We start from the raw sequence: 24,227 nt of genomic DNA, 5'->3' as shown, positions 1-24,227 counted from the left end.
TTGGTGTTCTTTCTTTGTAAAATATCAGCTGACTATCTGACTACCAGCATGGAATTCTGGATGCATTGAGGTGAAGTCACTCAAACATCACTGCAATAAAGTGGATTCCACTGTTACAAAGTATGTCAGGAAACATTTCATCCCAGTAAAACAGCCAGTACTCATTTTGTTAAACTTTACAGTCCAGTTAAAAGTATAGGTCTGCTTAATTAACTGACATCAATATACAGTACATATCACCCTATATATTGTAAATATTGCCCAGATCGAGTTTCACTGGTGGAAAGAAACTGATTACATTTACTCAATACATTATATTTAGTACAACTAGTTCAAAGTTCAAAGTGTTTATTTTGTCAAACAGTGCCTTGCGAAAGTATTCGGCCCCCTTGAACTTTGCGACCTTTTGCCACATTTCAGGCTTCAAACATAAAGATATAAAACTGTAATTTTTTGCGAAGAATCAACAACAAGTGGGACACAATCATGAAGTGGAACGAAATTTATTGGATATTTCAAACTTTTTTAACAAATAAAAAACTGAAAAATTGGGCGTGCAAAATTATTCAGCCCCCTTAAGTTAATACTTGGTAGCGCCACCTTTTGCTGCGATTACAGCTGAACATATCCTACATTTTAACAGTCATAGTTTGTGAGCAGTTAGTGGGGCACTTACCAAGATAATCATTTGACTTTCTTCCAGAAATGCATCTTTGTAGTTTTTTTAATCATATATATATTTGTAGCATATTAGATGAATATTTACACAGGCATCACATAAAATTATGGTCAGTAGCAGTATTATTAACCAAACCTGTACCGTACTTTTAATATTTTGTTCATGTAGAAATAAAGGTATGTATACGCTAAATGGTGAAAGGTTTTGTACCGTTAATTTAAATGTACACATACAATAAATCTGTTGTTTGGACTAAGTAATACCGTTAACTTTAGGGTAGATACTTGCTTGTAACATAATGGAATTTTCCTATTAATTTCACAAAGATTCAGTATTTTTACAGAAAAAAATAATCATTTCTATATATTATGGCAGTAAAAAATATAGTTATCTACTGTTTATTGATTAATAGTAATACAATGTGTAAATTACAGTAATACAATGTTTTACTTTTAACAGTCTTTTACTGTTGCTATTTCACAGTATTTTACTGTAATTTCTACGAACATTTTTTACAGTGCAGTTAGGAAATGTGTTTCCCTGTACAATGAAATTCTTACTTCGCCGTCCACATGAATGCCACAAAATACAAATGAAATATAAAGTAGATAAATACCGGTAAGTAACACATAATTTAATACACTTTAAGCAGCAAATGCAGCAATATAATAAAATAACTATGAGGTAGTTATACTTTGAGTCTTTCATTTTCTGTGCTACTTTATACTTCAGCTCCACTTTAACTCAACTTCAGCTATTCGCTGTTTGGCAGATTAAAAGTTTTGCAGACAAAACAAATTATGAACTTATAAAATATGATACATTTGATTGATTAAACTACCCAATTGTATATAAAGTACTTAAAATTACTTCATTTATATTAAAAATGCATACATACTTTAACCTGCATTACATTTTCTGTTGTGGAGTATTACCACAATGTGGAATTGCTACTTTATACTTTTACTTACAGTAAGTAAAGGGTATGAATACTTCTTCCAACACTGCCTAATCCAATAATGACAGCTCTGTCTTCAGTAGCTGAGGCTTTGGGCCTCTGGTGTTGTTTGCAACCCTCCACTGAGATTTGTATTGACACACATGTCCCTTTGGTTTGATGCCTGACACGAGTTTCCATGTTGGACAGTACATGGTGTAACTCCCTTGAGGGAATCTTTCATGATGAGTATAGTCCTTCTCTGTGTTAAGACAGTCAAGGTGGGAGTCTATTAGTGAATGGATCATTTGTGCTCCTTGGTGTTCATGCAGTACTATTAGTTTCTTCAACCAGGGGGTGTGGATCATTTCAGGACCCATTTACTTTTGTAATGGTGGCTGGTTCCTGCTCTGTGGGAGAGCAATGGTCTGGTTTTAGCACAATTAACCACTGAGCATTGGTCTGTTCCTTCCAAACATGTGTTTTCTGTACAGAGGTCTACAGTTCCATCCCAAATATAACCCAAAATAGTGTTTGAGCATTAGCTACTAACATTTGATTGACACAATATTCAACAACAGCTACAGCAACTATTCATTCAGAGACTGGCATTCAACACAACTTGACCTACTTCCAGATTGCAAACAAAAAAAAACAAAAAAGAACACACACAAAATAAAAACAGCACTTCCATTCTCCTGTCTTACCTCACTTCTGCTGAGGCTACAATAAAAGATCATCATTTTTTTTCTTTTTACCACTGAAAATAATATTTTTAGACAGGGGATGATTGGTATTTTCACTCAGATTTTATTTGCTGATGAACACAAGTGTTCACTGCAGTTTTTGATAAACAAAAGTCTTATTATAACAAGGGCAACACATAATATAGTTCCATGAATAGCAAGACAGGAGGAAAACAGAGGAGGGGAAAGTAAACTAATGACAGATTGTGAATGAGTTTCAAAATACTGTTGTGTTTTCTGCATTCCAGCATTATCATTATTACCATTTTTAAACATAATGCTTTTAACTTTTCTTTTATTACACTCAAAATAAATTATAACAGATTCTGATTTTCTAAAAATCAAACCTGAAAACAATGAGCACTAGCTTCATTCAAAGTAATGCAAATGATTAAGTCATTTAGCTGTAATTTACCATTTTAAATGAATGTACCTATTTAGATGTACCCACTTATTTAATTACTTGCACTCTTTATTGTTAAATGCTCACATTTACCATATACATTTATAGACAACTAAACTTTCTGGCGACCCCACATTGTCATTGATGACAGCTATTAAATAGTTCAGTATTTTAACTGACTCAAGGTATAACCAGGCAACCTTGGAGTAAAGCTCGCTGGTCACAAGTTTATGCGACACACTGCTGCAAATGAATGTTATCCCATTATCACTGGCACAGGGGAGGGCAGGTGTCACAGCAGGTGACCTAATTTGATCTCACACTGTAATGAGGATAAAGATCTTTGTAATAGGCACAGCCAAGTATTACAGGGCCTGTTAGGATAGCTCCAAACAGCTCCCAGTGATGGGCTTATTACCGTACATGCCCAACAAAGTGGCCTTGACGCTATTTCTCAGATGTCTCATTTAAAGCTGGAACATATACAACACTGTAAGTTATGACAGTAAAGTGGTTTTACTAAATGTGCGCTGATTCCCACACTGACTGCTTTTACACCTTATTATTATCACTTGACATCGGATAGTGGAGGAGCTCTACATGGATCAGCTGCTGTACCTTTGCCCTCATTTAATATTGGCCTGTGAGAATCTCAGATAACATCAAATACTCTCTTGCTGGGACACTATTAATTAATAAGAGTCATAATAAAGGAGCCTCTCCTCTTTCTGTCACGTGCTTACCTGCTAAAAAAAAAAATCGATTTGAGTCTCTCCTGCTGCCGCTGTGTCTGACAAGCAGTTACAGTGTCTGCAGCTAAACAACAGTGGGCCAGATAAGAGACCTAGAGATGCCTGCTAGGCTTGGAGCATGAAAAAAACCTCTTAGTTGATCTATACTGCAGGCACCGTTGACAGGTCACAGAAATCTAAGATCTAATATTGGATAAAGGGAAGATGAGTGAATGAAATCAGGAATCAGTTGCCCAGAGAATAATTCCTGATAACCCCAATTATCCCCCTTGTCATCTCGCAGCAGCAGAATGGACTGACACAACATTCAATACAAATATTCATCTTTCCCAGACAGTTGGTTGACAGTTGTGGCTTCGAAAAAAAAAGTCTTATCAGCTATTTGATGGATTGTTATGAAATTGGTGCTAACATTTTTCCCCCTTTCGAATGAATTGTAATATTTTTGGAGATTCCCTGACTTTTCCTCTAAGCAACAGGTCAAAACTTCCAGTGCAGTAATTTGTTTATGATCAAATATCTGCACAATTATCCCACCAGCCTCAAATAAACCCTGTGTTAGTGCTCAACAATTAATAGTTAACTAGTTAAATTCAAGTCACTTCAAGATTTTTATTTGCCATTTATCCATAAACAGACAGTCTAGGCATATAGGAATTCTTGTGCAGCTCTCCTTTGGAGTCAGGTAAGGAGTCAAAAGCCAGAAAGAATACTTAGTCTTAAAATAAAAAATTTACATAAAGGCAACGAGGCATTAAAGCCGTAATACACAAAAATAGGGTAATAGCATTTTCCCCAGTGAACTTCAAACATTGCACTTAGTGATTCACATGGTGGAGTTGGATATGTCATTACGCTTGGTGAGGTAGTGAGGGGCTATAACATCTTAAAACACAGTTTAAATTCAGGACTGTTTCCATTGCTTGGTAGAGAATGTCCTGCTATTACTCAGGTCCCACAAGAGAACCCTGTTGATGAGATGCTCTAACAAAAATACCTTGTGGAACATTTTTATATTATTATTGTGCATGCCTAGTAAGGGGTTATTGTGCATGTCTAGTAAGGGGTTAGTGCACATATATTCTCACATTTCTCATATTTTCGTATTTGGTATTTGCCATCAGTCTTACTGTGGCAGGGAAAAAGCTGTTGTAAAGTCTAGTTCTGTGTGTGATGATACTGTCCACCCTGCTGTGCCTGAGTTTTTGTGTCTGAGCACAGAGTGAGCTGGGTGGCGTGGATCCCTGAGTATGTTCTCCACCATTTTATGACAGTGCTGTGTGTACAGTGTGTCCATAGCAGGCAATTCAGTCCCAATGATCCTCTCTGCAGTTTTTATGACCCTTTGAAGAGCCTTCCTCTCTGCCTGTGTGGTGTTACCATACCAGACTGTGATGCCAGTAGTGAGGATGCTCTCTACCAGTCCTCTATAAGCTTGGGTGAGAGGGCAATGGTCCAACCCGGCTTTTCTGAGCCGCCTAAAGAAGTATAGCCACTGCTGGGCTTTCTTCGCTGTGGCAGCTGTGTCCAGTGACCAGTTCAGGTCAGATGTCACCTGCAGGCTCAAGAACTTGTGGCTGTCAGCCCTCTCCACCTCAGTCCCTTTGATGGTCAGAGGCAGCAGAGGGGAGGGATTACTCCTGAAGTCTACTATTATTTCTTTTGTCTTGTTTATGTTGAGGATGAGGTCATTCTCCTCTCCATAAATGAGGATGTCCTTCACCAATCTTCTGTAAGGGCACCATGTGGTTAACGTGTGTGAGGACCAGTTTCTCTAAGCACTTCATGGCGACTGATGTGACCGCCACTGGCCTCAGGGTGGATGTGTCTGATGTCTTAGGGACTGGTATGATAATGGATTTTTTTGAAAATGCGAGGAACTACTGCTTTAAAGACAGGTTGAAGATGTCTGTAGACACACTAGCTAGTTGAATCCCACAGGCTCTCAACACTCTGGGGGGACACCATCTGGCCCCGTTACCTTATGGGGGTTTACCCGTCTCAGAGCCTTCAGGACCTGTGTGTGCGTCACCTGAAAAGCAGTGTCCCCTCGCAGGGGGATTTTGAGGGGGTGTCTGTGTTCAGCCTGTCCAACCTCACATAGAAGTTGTTGAGGCTGTCTGGGAGGGTGGCATCCTGGGGGGCTGTGTTTGTTGATTTGTTCCTGTAGTTTATAACTGTCTGGATTCCCTGCCACATACTGCGCATGTTGTTATTCATATAGTAACTCTCCAGTTTTTAGAAGTATGCTCTCTTTGCAGCTCTGGTGGACTTCTGTAGCTCATACCGGGCTTTCCTGTATTCCGCTTGGTCCCCTGACTTAAAAGCCTCTCGTCTCTTCCTGATTTTCTGTTTTATATCCCTATTAAACCAGGGTTTTTGGTTGGGGGAAAACATGCACCATTCTATTAGTTCTGTAGTCACTCACAGTCTGTGCACATTCATGGATGTCGTATGTGCTCCAGTCTGTGGCCTCTAGACAGCCCTGCAGGCTGGCCTGTGCACAGTTGTTCCAGGTGTTAACAGTTCTCACTGAGACTGGTTTCGCCATGAGTCATTTGGCGTAAGCAGGTTTGAGCCGGATTGCTAGGTGGTCAGATCTACCAAAATGAGGCTTAGGTTCAGCTGAGAAAGCATTTCTAATGTTACTGTAACATTGGTCCAGTGTTTTGTTTCCTCTAGTAGGAAAGGTTACAAACTGATACAGGTTAGGCTTTTCCTGAGATTGCAGTGGTTAAAATCCCCCAGAATAATAAAAGCAGCAACAGTTAACATGCTGAATTAAAATGTTAAGATGGGAAACATTATACCCACTTAACATCTACAGTACATGGTAGCATTGTCACTGAACACATATTAGAGCTTAACTTTACTATTCAGCTTTTGTAGTGTTACCTAAATGTGTAATGAAGTACGAAGTCCTGGATATACAAGCTCCAATTTCCTTTCTTGCTCCTATGTGGGAGTGTAAATGCATCTTACACAGAAATCAGAAAAAGGTGTTACACCCCCTTTACACTTGTACAAAGCGCACACAGCAAATACAGCCCCAAAGACATGGGGGTACATTATAGCTTTAATGAGTATTCCAATTATGTCAATTATAATTAGAAATTATTATCCTTGCTATGATGTTCTACATGCACGGTAGTGGGCTGCAGTACACATCAGTGTGATCTTACACTAGTTTTGACATTGAGGTGCTAGTTCTCATCACTGTTCATTTCATTTAATTAAAGGAGTCGGATGTGTGTGTGTGTTTTTTTGAACCATTTGGCAGGTGTGTAACAACTACAAAAAAGGCCTGATGTGGGAAGAAAATGCATGAAAGCTCCTGTATACATAGTACATTGGTAAATTTTGGATTCACAAGTCTTCTTTAGTCTGCACCTAAACAGCTATGAGATGTCAGTGCACCTTGCATGTTGAACAGGGTGAATCTTTTTCTCTTTTCACTGTGATTTCAATTATTTCTCTGGTTTTACACACACACACACACACACACACACACACACATACACACACAAAACAGAACAAAACAAACTGTACTTTTAAAATTAGACAGCAACTCAGCCAGGTTGCTCAGCAAACTGGAGAGCAATATAGTAACAGTCAAAACCCCTTCAAATAGGATGATTTGCTCATATTGTTCCTACTTGCCACATGCGTAACATTGTCACACCACAATAATTCTGCTTAATGAGGATAATCTCTTGCATCAGGCCTGTACTGTCAGTGTTGAACTTTTTACATTATATTTCCATATCATGCTGATCTCTCATCAGCACGTTATAGTGATAAACATCACAGACAAAAAGGAGGAGGATTATGTCTAATTGCAGACAACGACATTTAATTAAATCACACTGTACATGGTCTTTTAGCTACTTATCTGGCACTGCGATGGCAATATCGTTTTACTCTAATTTTATAAAATGGCATGCTTCTTATCAAATGGCAGAAGAAAATATAGCACAGTCTTGAAACCTCTACAATATACAGACTAGGATTTATTGAGTTTACTGTATGAACACTGCAACAAAGATCATATCACATAGTTTCTCAGTATATTATCCAACGCACTTTTGTGATTTCATTTACTTACAAATTATCCCATCATAACACTTGTGTTATTTACAGTTCTGTTCTACTCTGTTGATTATGTACTTGCTGGGATGTATTAGCACATTGTTCCTTCTCACCTCCATGATTTTTAAGCCTGATTCTGTGGTTGCTTTGGTTACTGGTTTTGTAATTTTATGCAATATTAAACTTCTGTTTTGACATTTTACATACAAACTTAAATAAAAACCAACAATGTTCATTAAAAGTGTATCTCCAGACCAAAAATTCAGAACAGAATAATAGTGAATTTATCAAGTCTGTTGTTAGATGATCAGTAAGATGATGACTCTTGACTGCATTTCTTGCAACAAATAGCACTAATTTTTAATCATTCGTGGAATGGATGAATGTTAATGTGCTAACTCTCAATCATTTGGTGACAGATCAGAACAGCTGAAGCCAATTTGCACTAGTTGCTTCTCTGATCTAAACAAGCATGATGATCACAGTGCATCTTAGACACAGCAAACGCTCTCCTTGCACTCAGAGCAGTGTACCACAACAAATCAATCTGTGTGCTATTTAGCACATGAGCTAATCAGGCAACGTCTAGTGATTTCAGTCAGCGCTTTACTTTAAACTGGCTTGTTCAGGCTGCTAGTTATAATCAAATGTTTTAAATAATTTACTAAATGACAATTGGACAATAATGTCACAATGTGAATGGTTCACTAATATGCAGTACATTCTGCAGTGTAAAGCATGCAGTGACAAAATTTGGGGACCCGTTCAGAGTTCTTACAACATCAGCAAGATTAAGATGACACCCAACATTTGTGAAAATGTTTAGAGTTAAAAGACGCGGTTTTAAAAGTTCTTCACCAGTGTAAAATACGCAGTGTCAAAGTACGTTCATGGACTCTTCCAGAGTCATTCCTACAGAACAAGCTGTCTCTTAGTGTCCATGAGGATGTTCACTCTTAACAGTACTCAGTACTCTGGATAGCTACGCCAACGTCCTTCTCATCTCAAAAGGCTCTGAATTTTCAAGATGCTATTTTCCTACCATCGAAAGACTGTGGTAGGTTAATTAAATATTAACCTTTTTGTATGGCATCTTAGCAAAATCAGCATTTTTTAATAATTTCATATTGTTGCTCACCATACACTTTGCTGGTTTTGAGTCTTAAAATACCGAATTACAAAAGCTAACCTGACAAATTAATAACTAACGCTAGCTAGTTAATGACAAAATAGACAATGTCAGCAAGAGGCAATGTTAATCTGGTCAATGTTGTGTGATTGATTGTGATTTACTGTCAGTGTTTAAGATTGTTTAATTTTAGGAAATTATGACTTGTCTTCTACTCTATTCTTGCACAGGTGGCTTCACCTCGCTCATGAAAGTTAGGTACTCATGCTCACTAGTTGCCAGTTTGCCATCAGACACACTAGATCAGAAGTCTTTCTCATACTCACCTGTGCCCCTGTTTTAAGGAGCCAGTTTCTGAATCTAGCCTTCACATTCAGGTTTGTTATTCATCTATGGACTCTGATGCTTTGCACTGACTCTTGGATTTTGTTATTATTTATTAATTTAGCTCTTCTATATTTTCTTCAGCATTACACATCTTGGATACATCAACATTTATGGCCCAGTTTTTGATTTTGTGGCTTAGCCCACTTAGCATGCAGACCTCAAGGGCAGCTTTTGCTCATGTTTTGGAGTGTTTACCAATTCATGAAGTACTCATTTATACCTGGTGTTTTTCACCCCATGCCAGACTTGGTTCATGTTTGCTGAATTTATGTTTTCAGGTGTGTATTTGCTAGGGATAAAGATATCAGTGAGTTTTGCTTTTGCTCAGGCCTTAGTTCTTTTCAGCTTCATTTTTGTTTGCACTTATTGGCACAAAGAATCAGCATTGTTGTTTGAGCATCACCTTGTACATACAGTACCTCCTGTTTGGTTTCTGCATTTGGATTCATCATCCTTAAATTCTGACAGTATTTTAAATTTCTGACAGTATGATATGAGGACAGGCTTTTATTTCTGTTCATAAAATATAATGGATATGTACTTACAATTAGTATTTGATGTACTTTCGAGCTGCTTTATATTGTGCAAGACTCTTCTTCAGTAAGAGAAAGTAATAAAACATTATGAGCCAGCTGTAATAAGAAAGCAGCGCTGTTCGGGTAACTTGTCCAAAATAAAACTATCATCCAACCCGGAGAAAAAAAAGGAAATGCTAATTTGGTACAGCTAAAACCAAAACTTTTATTAACCAGGTAATAAAAAGATACTTTTTGTTGCAAGGAAACGTCACAAGAGTGCGTGTAGCGCCACTGGAAACGCATGACTTAATATAGACTGATACATGTTGGTCACAATTGCAGTTACAAGTTGAAAGCATCCTATGGTTTTATAATATAAGGATCCTACAATGTTGCCAAAGGATTGAAAATTGCAAGAATAGAGTGGGAGTCATCCTTCAGTTCATCCAATAGTGTAAAAACTGTGACACTAGTCAATCTGTATCCTTCAAGAGTTCAGGCAGAGTGTTCAGGCAGATGAAATAATATACTGTAATCCAGTTTGCAAATATTCTTTCATCACACTGTAGAGACCTGTGTTTGTGTGTTTGCATAGAGCTGCAATTACTACTTCCATTGTTTATGGAATTCATCCACATCAAAGTTTTTATAGACAACTGCAAATTATTACTTTTCAGAGATGGTGAATTTTTTTTTGCAAAATTGACAGTCACAAAATGTATGATCTTAATCAATCCTGCAGACTCCTCTTATGTCTATTATTTGTTTGATTCTCCCTTATGTGCATACTCAGTGAGGAGTTAGCTTTACACTGTAGATACTTGCACAAATGACATGCAGACCAGCCTGATGCAACTGTTTCATATATACCCATCAGCTATGACATTATGACCACCTGCCCAATACTGTGTACCTATTAGTCAGTGCAGCAATTGGTTGGTGCTCGTGTCACTTCACTCTGCAGCTCACTGTGCATCTTCTGTGAATCCATTTACTTCTATAGTCAGGAAGAGCACAGGCTTGACTACCATTTAGTGAAAAACGTATGTAAACGAGAGAAAACTATGGTTGTGAGGACAAGTTAGAGATCACTTTTTAGACAAATTCAACAGCCTCGCCACTCTAGGTGTGATATCACCACTGTTCATGTAGACCAATGTACAGCGTTTCTCACTTTCATTTTAACAAAGATTCAAACAAATGGAATCTTTTGAAAAGGATGAATGGAAGTTAAATGTTTAATCTACAGTAAGGCAACCTCATCATCAGTGAGCCTTGAGCGTCCATGACCCTGTCGCCAGTTCATCGTTTGTCTTTTCTTGGACCACTGTTGGTAGGTACTAACCAGCACAGACTGGGAACACCCACCAAGACCTGTAGTGTGGGAGATGCTCTGACCCAGTCACCATCACAGTTCGGCCCTTGTCAGAGTCACTCAGATCCTTATGCTTGCCTGTTTTTCCTGCTTCCAACACATCAACTTTGAGGACGGAATGTTCACTGGCTGAATATACCCCACATACTGACAGGTGTCATTGTAACGAGACAGTCAATGTTATTCACTTCACCTGTCAGTGGTCATTATGTTATGGCTGACTGGCATATACATCATGTGTGTTAAGGGCAGAATGCATCACATCTGTGCCAAAAAAAACATGTGCAAAGGCCTTCAGAAATCTGGACCTATGATGTTAGTGGCTTACTAGTTTTACTAATTAATCCAATTCTACTACAACAGTAAAATCCAGAGAAAAACGTGCACACACAAATCCCTGCAGTGTCCTGCAGGGACTGACCAGAGGTCTGGCTCAGGCAGGCAATCCTCCCTTTATGCGATAGTCAGGCAGCAGGGGACAGATGCTCAACAGAGGTTACAACAGACAGTGGGTCATAAATATGGGAGACAGGCTGATCTGGCCTTTGACAAGAAAAGTGCAGCTGTACTGTAATAGGTGAAAAATGTCAGAGCTTCCCTACAGTGCAGCCTCGGATGACTGTTAAGCAGCTTCCCTGAGCATGAGCTGCTAAAGCAGTACAGCAAACATTTACAGTGGTTAAAATGGTTTGTTTGGATGACCCACCCTTTCTTGCTGTTGCCATAAGCAAAACGAGACAGGTGATTAATCACGTCATTATCATGTTTGATGGAAAGTAGAGGAGAAAGGAGGGGAGGAATCCATGTGCTGACAGGAGAGTGTGAAACAGTGAAGAGGAGAGCTGTGCTGTCCGATTCATCACAGGTTAGTAATTCTTTGAGAAGCAGTAATTTTTAAAGTAAAGGTCCTTGATTGCAATAATGTCCCCATAGCAACCATTATTGTTAATGACTATTATTATGGCTGTCATAAAATGGAGACTGGAACAAGTATTATTAAGACATAGTATTATATAAATGCACCACTGAAAGTCTCCACTGATCAAAACTAGTTTTACTATAATTTTTTTTAAATTCAACAACTTTAAAAGGTAGATGAGTAAATGGCTGAATTTAGGACATGCACCGAAAATGAAAAAGGATAAGAAGCCACACATGGATTATCTGTTTTACCGCTGTTATTTCATCAGTCTTATATCATTCTTTTGATCTGATGTGCTTTGTGAATTTCTGTTACTATATAGCTACTAGCTACTCTGGTCTAGTCCTTGGGCAGGTGGGCACATACACTAATAATGCTAATACAGTTAATACAAATCGAAGCTCAAAATCCAAAAATGCAATTATACATCAAAACTAGTGTTAATTTTGTTAACAAAGATTCTGAAAAAGTACATTTTTTGCGATGATGAAAATGAGACATTGACGACAACAGACTAACATAATTAAATAATTACATCTAAATCTATATACAATATTACTGACAAAAAAGAACTGACTATAATGAAGTTTCAAAATTAAGGTCTCTATAGTTTCATTGATGAAAAAGGACAAGCTCTATGGCCCAGACAAAATATAACAACAAGAAGTGGGGCTTGGTCAGAAAAAGCGGGTTGACATTTGGACCGATTTCAAATATAAAGCTTTGAAAAGGAAAGCTGAGTATGTACTGTAGTAGTGCTGTGAGAAAAAACCCTGTGCCTAATGATTCACTGGGAAGAAAACCACATCCTAACTGCACAGGATGATCACCTGAACACCCAGCCATCAGGCTAGAAGGCAAGTTGACTCCGATGTACCTTCCTATGCAGCTGCTGTAAATACCCCAGATCTGTGTCTGTATATTTGCTTTCCTTCAGACTCAGAGATGAAAAAATATTTGAATGAAATTGTTTATTCGGGGCACTCTCAGGTTGACTGATTATCCTGGTGATGTTGTTTAACACGATGTTTTGTTACCTCAAATCGCTACGATGGAAGTTTTTCACTTTATAGAGCAGATTAATGGTGGTCGGGTGACTACTGTGAAGTAACACTGTTGGTATGTGGTTAACTTGTTCCTTTAAAAAAAAAACTTACAAAAGAATGACACTTACATTTGGAGACTCTGAAGACTTTCCTCCTAACCTCACCACCTCCTGAACCACCACAGCCGTCCTCATCATCACAGTCTCCACTGTAGCGTCCTTCTGTGTCTCCACTTCCTGTTTCAATCTGGTCCAGTGACCCCAGTTTAGGAATGGACTTCCCCTGCAACAGCTGGTTGAGGAAAAAAAAAACCCACAATAACACTTTTGTTAAAAATATCTACATTCTTTAACTTACGTAAATTAGTTTAAAAGCATTTTTAACTGTTGAATTTATCTCCCCACAACATAAAGGTTGTTGTGCTTCCTGCTGCAAGAAGCATTAAATCATACGCACAGTATATCACATTCACATTCGGCAGTCACAGCAGGATACAGTGAACAAGGTCCTCTCGTGGCAAGGACAGAACAAAATGTGAATTCAGAAAATGGAGAGAAAAACTGTGGCTGCAAAGACAAATGAAAAGGAGCTACTGAGGCTGGTGGTAATCAGCCACACGGTCATCTGAGTAATAAAATAAAACTATGGAAAAATATGATTGCAGTGCATAGCAATTTTTAGAATAATCTTATAGAGATGATTTTAATAATAAAAAAACATTCCCTGCTATTAAAATAGGCTAAAAAATATACTTCCTTGGGCTGGTGAATTAATATTTGTCAAACACAGTGTGAGCAACAACAATTATTCTGACTGTCATCAGCTACAAACTACACTTAATACATGAAGCTCACCCTTCTCAACCGCAGTGGACTACGGGGCAGCTAAACTTTTTGCTTATTGCTGTGCAGCAGAATCTCAATCAAAGACTCTGTGAACTCAATACCAGGGGAAATGCACACACTAATTGGCTCATTTAAATTCATGGTGCATCATTGGAAACAAGAGAGAATGCTTTGTGCTGATCAGAAATGTAGTGTCTATGCTAATTAGTTACTGTTGTGGTTCAGTGCAGGGGAGCAAAAGTGTCAGGGCGACTGCCATGGCTAAGCTGGGAAATATCTGTGCTGGTAATTAGCCTATCTGAGTCCCTGCTCCTCAGTTGTAACAGGTTAGAAGATGGAGAATACTGACAGTTTGAGCAATCTAATGGTGCCTCCATGTATGTAATTGATGTGATTTTCTTTCTAATTATGTCAGAAACATGATCAAATGTATAATACATTATGTGGAATAATGACTGTCTGTGTTGTCTGAAATTAGCCTGCCCTGGGAGTTTGCCTGGATCTGAACTGTGCTTCACAGACCAGGAAGCAAAGCACTGCTCAAGGGCTCAGTATGTGGAGTTCAAAGGCTGTCAACTCTGAACTCCGTTTACAGAAGAAACAGCATCTTGCAATAATTAGTCTGCATATGGAAGACTATATGCAGCTTGAGCTTAAAGATTCTCTTATTGTTTGCAAGGAGGTGGAAGGATAGCATGTATACATAATATATGATTCTGTGTGCACACATGTACAGTATATGTGAGTAAGAGGAAAGTGTGCCATGAACTCAATCACATGACCTTAGGTTAAGTTTCAAGTCAGTTTTAATCTCTAGAAACTTTGACACATGAAGAGAAACAAGGGAGCATTGATTTGACCTCCATTCTTGCTCTAAATTGGTTTGTCAAGCACAGCCAGTGGAAGAGGAACCAAAATCAAAGAATAAGGCTCATAATATTGTGTACTGTATTAATCAATCAATCAATAATTAATCCTACCAACAAGCATGGCCTTAGCTTATTTCTCTGTGTTCAAAGACTTTACTTGTTGGCCAAAAACTATTTCTTTCATTTAGTCCCTTCATTAAAATGATTAAGGGCTGAGTTAACACAAAAAAGAGCTACATTATTGGAGTGATAATTGAAAACAAAACAGCCTTCACTAGCAGGGACCCTGCCCTCAGGAAAGGATGAATGTTTGAATACGATGTAATACTTATGGATTGTGGTTTGGGGGGGAAATAAGGCTTTGGAGGCCCGTGCCGCTCCAGGGCACTGGCGGACCCCCTGCATAGAAGGACAGAAAAAAGAAGTCAGAGATGAGGAAAAAGGGGGCGAGTTGCACAGGTACGAAAAAGCGGAAATGAAAGAGTAGTTTGAGCAGGTGGTTTAAATGTAATGAATGGAATGAGGAGTGGAAGCGACGTGTGTTCAGGCGTGGCCCTGCTCCTGAACTTCAGATTAAATTCTCCAATTATCAAGTTCTGCAGTCAATGACAGGATCTGTGTAAATATCACACATTTGCTATGTTTATCTATGTAAAAGTACAGATCTCTATAAATTATTAACAGGTAGACATTTCCCTGTAAACCTATTCATGAGTAATGTAATATTTTCTTTAACATCAAACACACAAACATGTGCTTTTGGTATGTGGTGTTATGGGCAGGTGACATAATTTGATTTGCATACAATAGCAATTCATTAATTAGGTCTTGTGAGGCCTGTTGTCTTGATATTTCACAGCAAAATAATCTCTTCCAAATAGCTGAGGAAAGAGTCTCGAGTCTGACAATTAGCAGGACGCTCAGTTCTTTAAATCTTCTGTCTTAGAAAACAAACTGCTCGATGTTTGATTATATTGAACAGATGCATTGCTCTGTCAGACACTCAGTGAAGCGAGTCTGACTAGCCTAACTGTGTTATTAGCTTTACTTGTGTAAATGACATGGGGTTTTGTCTAACACTGGCTGCAAGACAGGTGCTCTGATTTGTTCAGTGCATCTCCAGATGAGAAACTGCTCTGAGGCGCACCCTTGAGCAGGCCTCTGGCTGTGCAATGCGTGGCGAGATAGTGACCAAATAACACCAATTACTCATTTCACATGTAAAACTGCCAACATGATGATAAACTGCAAACTTACTGGAGCATGAAGTTTCTGTCCCTGCTACATATTCTTTTCTTTTAAAATTGCTAAACCAATTAAGAGTTAAAGCCATATGAGTTGATAAATAACATCATTTGCACAAATCCTCACACAGAGTGTACGCTCCACAGTTCACAAGCTCAACCCATAGCAAAAAGAAAAAGCATAGCATGTTAGTGTGACATTATCTTATGATTTCTGTCTACTACATTCAGTACAGTCCTACCTTTCAAATTGTGGCAAATATAAACCTGAACTAAAGAGAGAACCTGGTCTTCATTTGAAACAGCCAATTATTAAAGACAGGCCTTTATATCAACTCATCCTTCTTTATTAATAGATGTATTTGTACTGCACACATTCCCCATCTGTCAAACATTAGAATACTTCTAACGATAAGTCTCTGATTAAAAGATGATTTGACTTTAAGCATTAAAACCAGGAACTCAGCAATCAAACTCATATTTCTTGTTGAAATTCTAAAGATTTTTTTTAGTGATGTAGCATCGAGTACATGTTCAGCATTGGTTGACACATCCTTGGTTGGCCACTCCACATTGCCACCTAACATTTCTTTCATGAATGTTTAGAAGGAATCAAAAAAGGCCATTATTTCCAACGGAAAGACGTAAGCGCTACACTGATTTCTTTCAGGTTTTGCAGCCAGAATTTCACTGCCTTAATCTTTGCCCACAAATACAGTAACCTCCACATCATGCATTCAATGTCTTTCCTTGACAAGAGGTGAAAATTCTGTCATACTGTAAAGACGAATGTCAGAAAAGTTCATTTTGTGTATCTCCTGAAGTCAGTGACTCGACCACGGCATGACAATCACTACTCAGTCGGTTAACACCAGCTGTCTTCTGATATTAACCATTTGATTGATGGCAGGAGACACACCTGGGAGAAAACCGCTGAGTCTCTGCTGTTTGATGTTAATAATGATGAAGATAAGCGATGGCTACAGGAGGTGAGACAGGAAAGAACTGCAATGTGGTGGAAATGATGAAAGTGTCTGTCGTCTTGTCATTCATTCACACACACAATCACAACTTTAATCACATCATTAATCAAAACCTGCCTAGGCAAAATGTATTCTCTTTGATACTGGTTTACTTTTATTGTGATTGTGCAACAAACTCAATAAATATGGAATTGCAAAAATAAATAAATAAAACAAAAGATTTCTGTTCTCAAATTAATGTAGATCCACTTCACACTGAAACTTGCAACACAATAAAGCACCACTTTATCTAAACTAACATCATTTATAAAACATATAATAGAGATAAGTTTATTTTGAAAATTGCTCTTTTGATTGATAACTGGCCTCAGGACAGCTTTAGGTAATTTCACTAATAAAATTTATATACAGTAAAAGTATTTTATGCCATACATCTGGGGATGACAGCTATTGAATGGGTTTAAAACTTGCAAAAATAATATCCACCATGCCTTGAGCATGAATCCTAATGACTGTTGTGAACCTCTAGCAGCATCATAATAGGTCATAAGTTTACTTTTATCAGTATTTTTATTTAAGACCAAATGCCTGAAAAACAATCCCATTAGCCTCAGATGTGTCTTACGGGCTAATTAACAAAAATCAGAATGCCAACATTGCTAAACGAAGATTATCAACACTGCACCTGCTAAACATCAACACAGTACACTGTTGTTTTTGTGAGACACTACCATTCATTGCAAAGTACCACTGTGCCCAAGTGTAGCATCACAGAGCTGCTACTGTGGCTGTAGACTCTTAATCCCTTTTTACACTGCCCGTTCAAGGTGGGTCTATTGTAGTCTGCCATGCCATTCTGTACAAAAGGTACCAAGTCAGCACGTGGGGGGTCAATGCTGACCCTTCTATATTCTGCCTCAAAAGGTAGTAAATATGTGGCAACCGTCCGGCCTTGTCCTCTGTAAAAGAGAGGAGAGGCGGCATGGGGGGTTGTGGCGGCAGAGTATAAAGTTTTGATGAAGCTTTTTTTCCTGCAATGCACCACTGGGGATTTATATTTTAACACTGCTTGCAAGAAACAATCTGTGACCATAATTATTAACACTGAGGAAAGGTTTTCATTCCGGGACCTGCCCCCCACACACTGACATGCCAGGTCCGTCACCAAGTGATATTCCAGGACCTCATAGTTTACAATTTAAGCACTAGTTACAGTATATGTCAAGCTTGATGTCACACTCACTATGCAGACTTTTTTTTAGTTTAAAGTAAATAGGCAAAGCCACCATAAAGGACCAGCTTAATGTCAATGTAGCAGAATCTCTACATCTATACTAACACATACTGTATACACATATTGTAAAAAATGTATTCAGTTTCCTACATAGGTTTCAATTCACCCGTGGTTCATTTTGAGTGATATATACCAGCTGCTTCCTCAAATCACAACAAAGACTTCCATTTGTGAGGCCTCTCAAAATATTTTGTATGGGAACCGCAGCCTGGCTTAACTTTCACCACTGCACCAGAGAACGAATATTCTGACAGGGTGTATCACAGTTTGGCATCTTTAACAGTAAAACCACCATCAAAAATTTACTGGCACAGACCCACTGCAGCTCTGTGATGTCTTCATTACCCACTGCAGAAGGAAAACCCAGAGCATCATCAAGGACACAGACATCCAGCCCACAATCTATTCTCACTCCTGCCATCTGGTAAAGACTACCAGGGCATTAAATCACACACCACCCGTTTCAGAGACAGTTTCTTCCCACAGGTAGTCAGAATAATGAACAGCACCCCCCCACACAGACACTAAAACTGCACCTAGGATGTGTACAGCTCTATGTATACTGGATCATTTCTAAAGTAATACTACTGCTATTGTGTATGTTTGTTTTTTAACTTTGTTCCAAGGGTGAAAATGTCACAACTCTATAACTTTAAATTGTATTTATTTTTTAAAACAAATGCACCTGATATTGGTATCTGCCTCTGGAGTAAACAACTGAAACAGGTATTATCAGCAAAACAAAAAAAAACATTTTAAATGGGTAATTAAACGCTACATCCTTTTTTTTTTTTGTTTTCTGCTTTGTGTCAGACTTTCTCAAACACCATCATACAACAGAAAAAATAAATAAAACCTCATTGCTCTGCTATCTAATGCTTGAAATTTTCACTCAGCTGTCAGCTCCAATGTGTGACCTCAGACCATTCAGACACACACTATAGCTGCATCTGCGGTAATGGAACAAGATGATGACCATATCTTGTAAATGTTATGGCATTATTACTATATTTATCCTGCCTGCACAACCACCCAGTCTACATTTCCCCTCACAGACAAAGGTAGTTCTAGTTACACAAAAGTGGAAAGAATTGCAAAGTAATAGGCATACAGTAATTGTCGATTAAAATGTACAGAGCAGGTTATGTATAGGGCACATTTCCTAAAGAGGCACAGGGTGAATTAGACCTTCACAAATCTAAAAGATAAATCAAGCTTTGTGTGATTTGTAAGCTCATTAGTATTCTCTTTGAACACATTCTACTATCTGTAAATAGGGCTGGAGGAGAGCTCTTACAATCATATTTGCCAGTCAGAGGAGAAAAGTGTCAGGATGTGAGTCGGCAAAGGCACGACGTCATTTCCCATATCCTTCACTGCAGCAGCAGCACTGACAGGGGGTTTTGGAGGGACTGCGCCGTAGCAGCAAACAGACAGCAGGTCAGTGAGAGAGAAGCCAGAGTGGAAATAAGATCAGAAAATATAGAAAATTATCATTCATAACAACCCTCTTTATTACCATACTACTAATTTATAAAATGTGCAGGTGGCATTCTTTATTTTTCTTATAGCCTGCAAATACCAAAAAAAGACCAGAACCAATAATGATGTTGTCCAACTACTGTGGCACACAAATCCTGATTTACTGTAACTACTGTGATTCTTCCATGCAACAGACCAGAACTGTTGATTATGACTATGAAACAACCCCACATACACTGTCCTGCTGCTGTAAATATTCACTAAACCACCAATTGTGTATTTCTCTGAAAATAGCCCCCAACGAACCAATGGGAGCCAATGAACTTGACAGGTAGAGAAGGAAGAATGTAAAAAAGTATTGAGATGGGATTTTCTAACAATTCCTCAAGCCTAAACGACCATACGGGTTGTTCGTCCTTATCATGTGAAACAACTACAGCCATTATAAGACCTTGTCACTTGAACATGAATATGTTGTTTTCAGTCATTAGGTGAAATGGGGCCCAAAAGTTTTGTTACTTTAAAAACAGAACTGTAACTTAACAGGCAACATCTGAAACTGAAAGGCTGAGTATTGATCTTGAAGCCTGAAAAATTACTGTGACGTTTGTCAATTCAAATGTAATGTAATTTTGATTCACTTTTTAATGGTTTTACTGACTTCTTCTAATTAAAAAAAGATTGTTTTCCCAATTCTATAATAGTTTTCAAATAAAATGTTTTGGCTCTTGTGGCGGAGGGGGTGGGATTAACAGAGATGGGGCATGGTCTTTTGAATGACGACGTACCACAGAAGGCCAAGGATGGCTTCCTTCAGGAAATATGGGAACTAGGGATGTTATTACTCAAAATGTCGAACATTACATGTTCCGGTCGACAAACTGGCCATCAAGGAGACAGGTGAGCTTTTCAGGCGGTTTTGGTTTGTTAAGGTCAGGAAATATTGTGGATTGGTTTAATACAGAAGAATGTGAGAGCGACTTCAGACACCATGCGTTTATTTCCATTTCTATTTACAATAACAACAGATGACGCTGTGAACGTGAACCCGTCTCTAATGTGACAGTCCTGCTCTTTGTATGTCTGCCCTGTGCTCCCGCCACCTGCTGCTGCTGTTAATAAATGTAAGCACTTCGTTCATTTAAATAAACCAACAAATAAATAAATGAGTTGCCCCTGAGCACAATCCCACCAGCCATTACCACACGTTGCCATGACAATGTAGTTGGGGAAACAGTTTAGTACACTAGCTTATAAGTATAGAAGACAGATTTGCTTAGCCATGCTTATGTTATTATGAGCACATATGTAGAAAAAATGAAACATTTACACTCAAACTACATTGGATCATCTAAAAAATATAAAACTGTGAACAACAGGCAAATAAATGAACATTCTGATTGAGATATTGATAAAATTTGTGCATTTCCACTGAAACCTTTTTGTTGGGCCAAAATAGCTACATACTGTATATGTTCTTACAAGAAAAGCTTCCTAAAAATATAACCATATTATTCAAATGTGACTTGATTATCTTTTGTAATATTGTAAAATGTGAATGCTGCAATTTACAATGCTGCTGTTGCTCAAACTGGATTTTAATTATAGACAGACATGCAATTTTTTAAGATAAAGTGGTTACATGCTGCTTAGCGGTCATTTTTATTTTATTGCACTTACCTCATGGGTATAATGAATGACACAATCAATACAGGTTAAAAAAAAATTATGCCGCAGGTTTTGGGGTTTGCCTCCAATTAACTCGTGCTCACACAATCCTGACATTTTTCAAAGCTTACTGACTTTTTGCTAGATACCAAGATGTATTAATCAAACATATTGAATTTGTACGCAATGGGTGTGTTGTGTTAGATATCTCCTTACATATAGAAAACAGGGTGATGATATAAACATGGTTGTCTGCTCCTTAACTGAACTCCTTCTTCATAGTTTAATGGTATGATGTGGTATGCTCTTTTAGGAGCACAGCAGATAAAATGTGAATATATTCTGAGTGTTAAATCTTTGGACTAAGGACGAGAGAGTGCATGAATAATTCACAAGCAAATCTGCTGGTCAACCATCACATCAATGCTTGATAAAAAAAAATGTAGACTGCAAACTGGGTGAAGAGTCCGCCCCTGATTTTGATTGAGAGACACAGGGACAGGACCTACTTATAGATTCTTGATGGGTTTTACCACATCAAGAGAAGAGTACAGGCAAGGAGAGACGCCAACAAATAATTCATAGGAAAGAGCTGCTGATGAGCAAGATGATGAAATCTAGGGTTTGTACGCCCAGATTGCATGATGAATTTGTCAATAGCTGCATCTCTGTTTTGTGTTTTCCTGCCATCTCAGCTGTGGAATAGTAATGATACATTTCCATTTGGACCTAAGGAATATGGGAGCAGTTTCTGCCCTTCAGTTAGGCAAGGTCAGGGGGGAATAAATGGATATAGTAAAGAACTTTTCTGATATGTAGATGAAACACAAGAAAACCACATTTGCATGAACACATCATTCTTATCCTCATAGACAGGACCAATGGCAGTGTCCATAAAGATAACAGAATTTCAACTTTTACCTTCATCTATATTTCAGTGTACTTCCCTTTTTTCACTCCAGACATTTAGACAGAAAATGCACCATTCATGCACACATGCACATATACTTTATGGTAAGTTTCATCCACTAAGGTGCACCGATACTATAGTGAGCTATTGCAATATACTGTGTAATGGACATCTAGATATACACACAGTCACTCATGCAAACAACGGAATAACTGTGTGCACTGGTATATGTAATTAATGAGTTACTGGTCATAAACTGAACTGCCATTTCCCCCCAGCACACTCTATACTTTGGCCCCTTGCATCCAATTTTCAATAAAGTTAAATCACCATTTAATACTGGCTGCTGTTTAAATCATTGTGTTCTGAACATGACCCACATATACTCCTCAAGCCCCAGTTTCCAGTCACACTTGTCATTGAATGACATGATTACCATTTCCTGGAACTTCTTGTTGTGTCAAAACATGCTGTGTGCCTCATAACACATGTGATCAACACCTAGTGGAGCAATAAAATGTGGGTTGAAAATTGATGTTAAATGACAATTCAGGTCATACACACAAGCTGACACTTATTCCGCACTTCACCAGTTAATGAGATGCCAATCAGCGCTATTTGCAAATCGGGCCCATTTGCAAATCATGTCCCATTGAGATGATAATGCAAACTAGATTCGAGGACTGTGAACACACAAGTTGTTAGATGAATCATACCACATGTGTAATACAAAGGTCTGTAATTCTTAGATAGAACCTCATGTGTAAGATTTCTTCAATGACTTCTAGTATTAAAAACACAACTCTCGTGTACAGTACATTATACTTTAGACCCTACCTGAACTATTTGATATGCTGTGGTGTTAATAGCTCTCTTAAACACATTTCCTGCGTCAGAAAGCCTGGGCTCAACAGTATGATACTTGAGACAGCAGGGTTTCTCTGTATAAGACAGCTTGCCTGATGAGGTGTTTTAATTGACAAAAACGTCCATATTAATAAGTTCTCATGCTAAAAGAAAAGTAGGTTGCCTGCCATTCACTTATACAACACTGTTAATGATGGTTTCTAAAAATGTTTACTCCAATAAAATTTTGTTGTTGTTAGGGAAAGCTCAGTTTCAGCTGGTCTGGGCAGGAGTTGACGCCTGGTTATGTGACATTTTATTTATTGATGTAGAGCATGGGTGTATAACCACATTTATAGTTTGTTTCCTTGGTCTGTTGTGATCCTGCGATGTGATGAAATGTCTTGCGATTGTGCAGCAAACTTAATTTTCCCCCAGGGACAAATAAAGTATCCATCTATACCTTATTAGAATAAATTCCATTAATGCTTCTGAAAACTGTCTGTTTCAAATCCTCTGGAGTGATCAGGAGAGAACAGACTGCAATAAATGATTTTGCAAATCAGTGTATTGTGTAACTGGCTTACAAGCAGCACAACAAAGCATTTCCCTTTGAGAATCAGTTTGACCCAGTCATGGAGCATATTTGGCTCAAGTGTACTTGAGATGTAGCTACAATTAAGCTTTGGTTATTTGCATCCTGAATTCACATAAAACTCAAACAGAACCTCGGAACAGTTCAGAGAAAGGAACAACTCACTGAACATAAGATCTGGATGGCTACAATCATGTCTACGTACAAAAACGACCAGGCTCACCCTACTACACAAGCACAGTATCTTCATTTTTACTTCATCGATATGTGCTGGAGGCAGTGCTGGCACAGATCATGAGGATTTGGCAAATAGCACTTGTGCAGAAGGGCAAAAGTTAGATTTCACCATAAGTGGATTTTAACTATAAAATCTAGCTTTGAGGGCTCTCCTTTTAATAAAAACTGCTTTTTGAACACTACTGAAGGTAGCCATCACTCTTCAGCCCAACCTCACTTCTGAACAATATTTTATATTTACCACATTCAGACTCAACAAGAGAAGTACGTG

The 24,227-nt window shown here is 38.3% G+C and overlaps 1 protein-coding gene across 1 annotated transcript in view; it reads right to left on the bottom strand.

The window, feature by feature from the left end:
• gpc5a (glypican 5a) overlaps positions 1-24,227 on the bottom strand; it is a 134,556-nt gene that overhangs the window by 40,383 nt on the left and 69,946 nt on the right. The window contains exon 8 of the mRNA XM_020610702.1: positions 13,112-13,274. Coding sequence (XP_020466358.1) covers positions 13,112-13,274 — 163 coding nt within the window. The remainder of the gene's footprint in view (positions 1-13,111; positions 13,275-24,227) is intronic.

Source organism: Monopterus albus, unplaced genomic scaffold (assembly GCF_001952655.1).
Source record: "Monopterus albus unplaced genomic scaffold, M_albus_1.0 scaffold4.1, whole genome shotgun sequence".
Lineage (NCBI taxonomy): Eukaryota > Metazoa > Chordata > Actinopteri > Synbranchiformes > Synbranchidae > Monopterus > Monopterus albus.
This window is presented reverse-complemented; position numbering and strand designations above follow the sequence as displayed.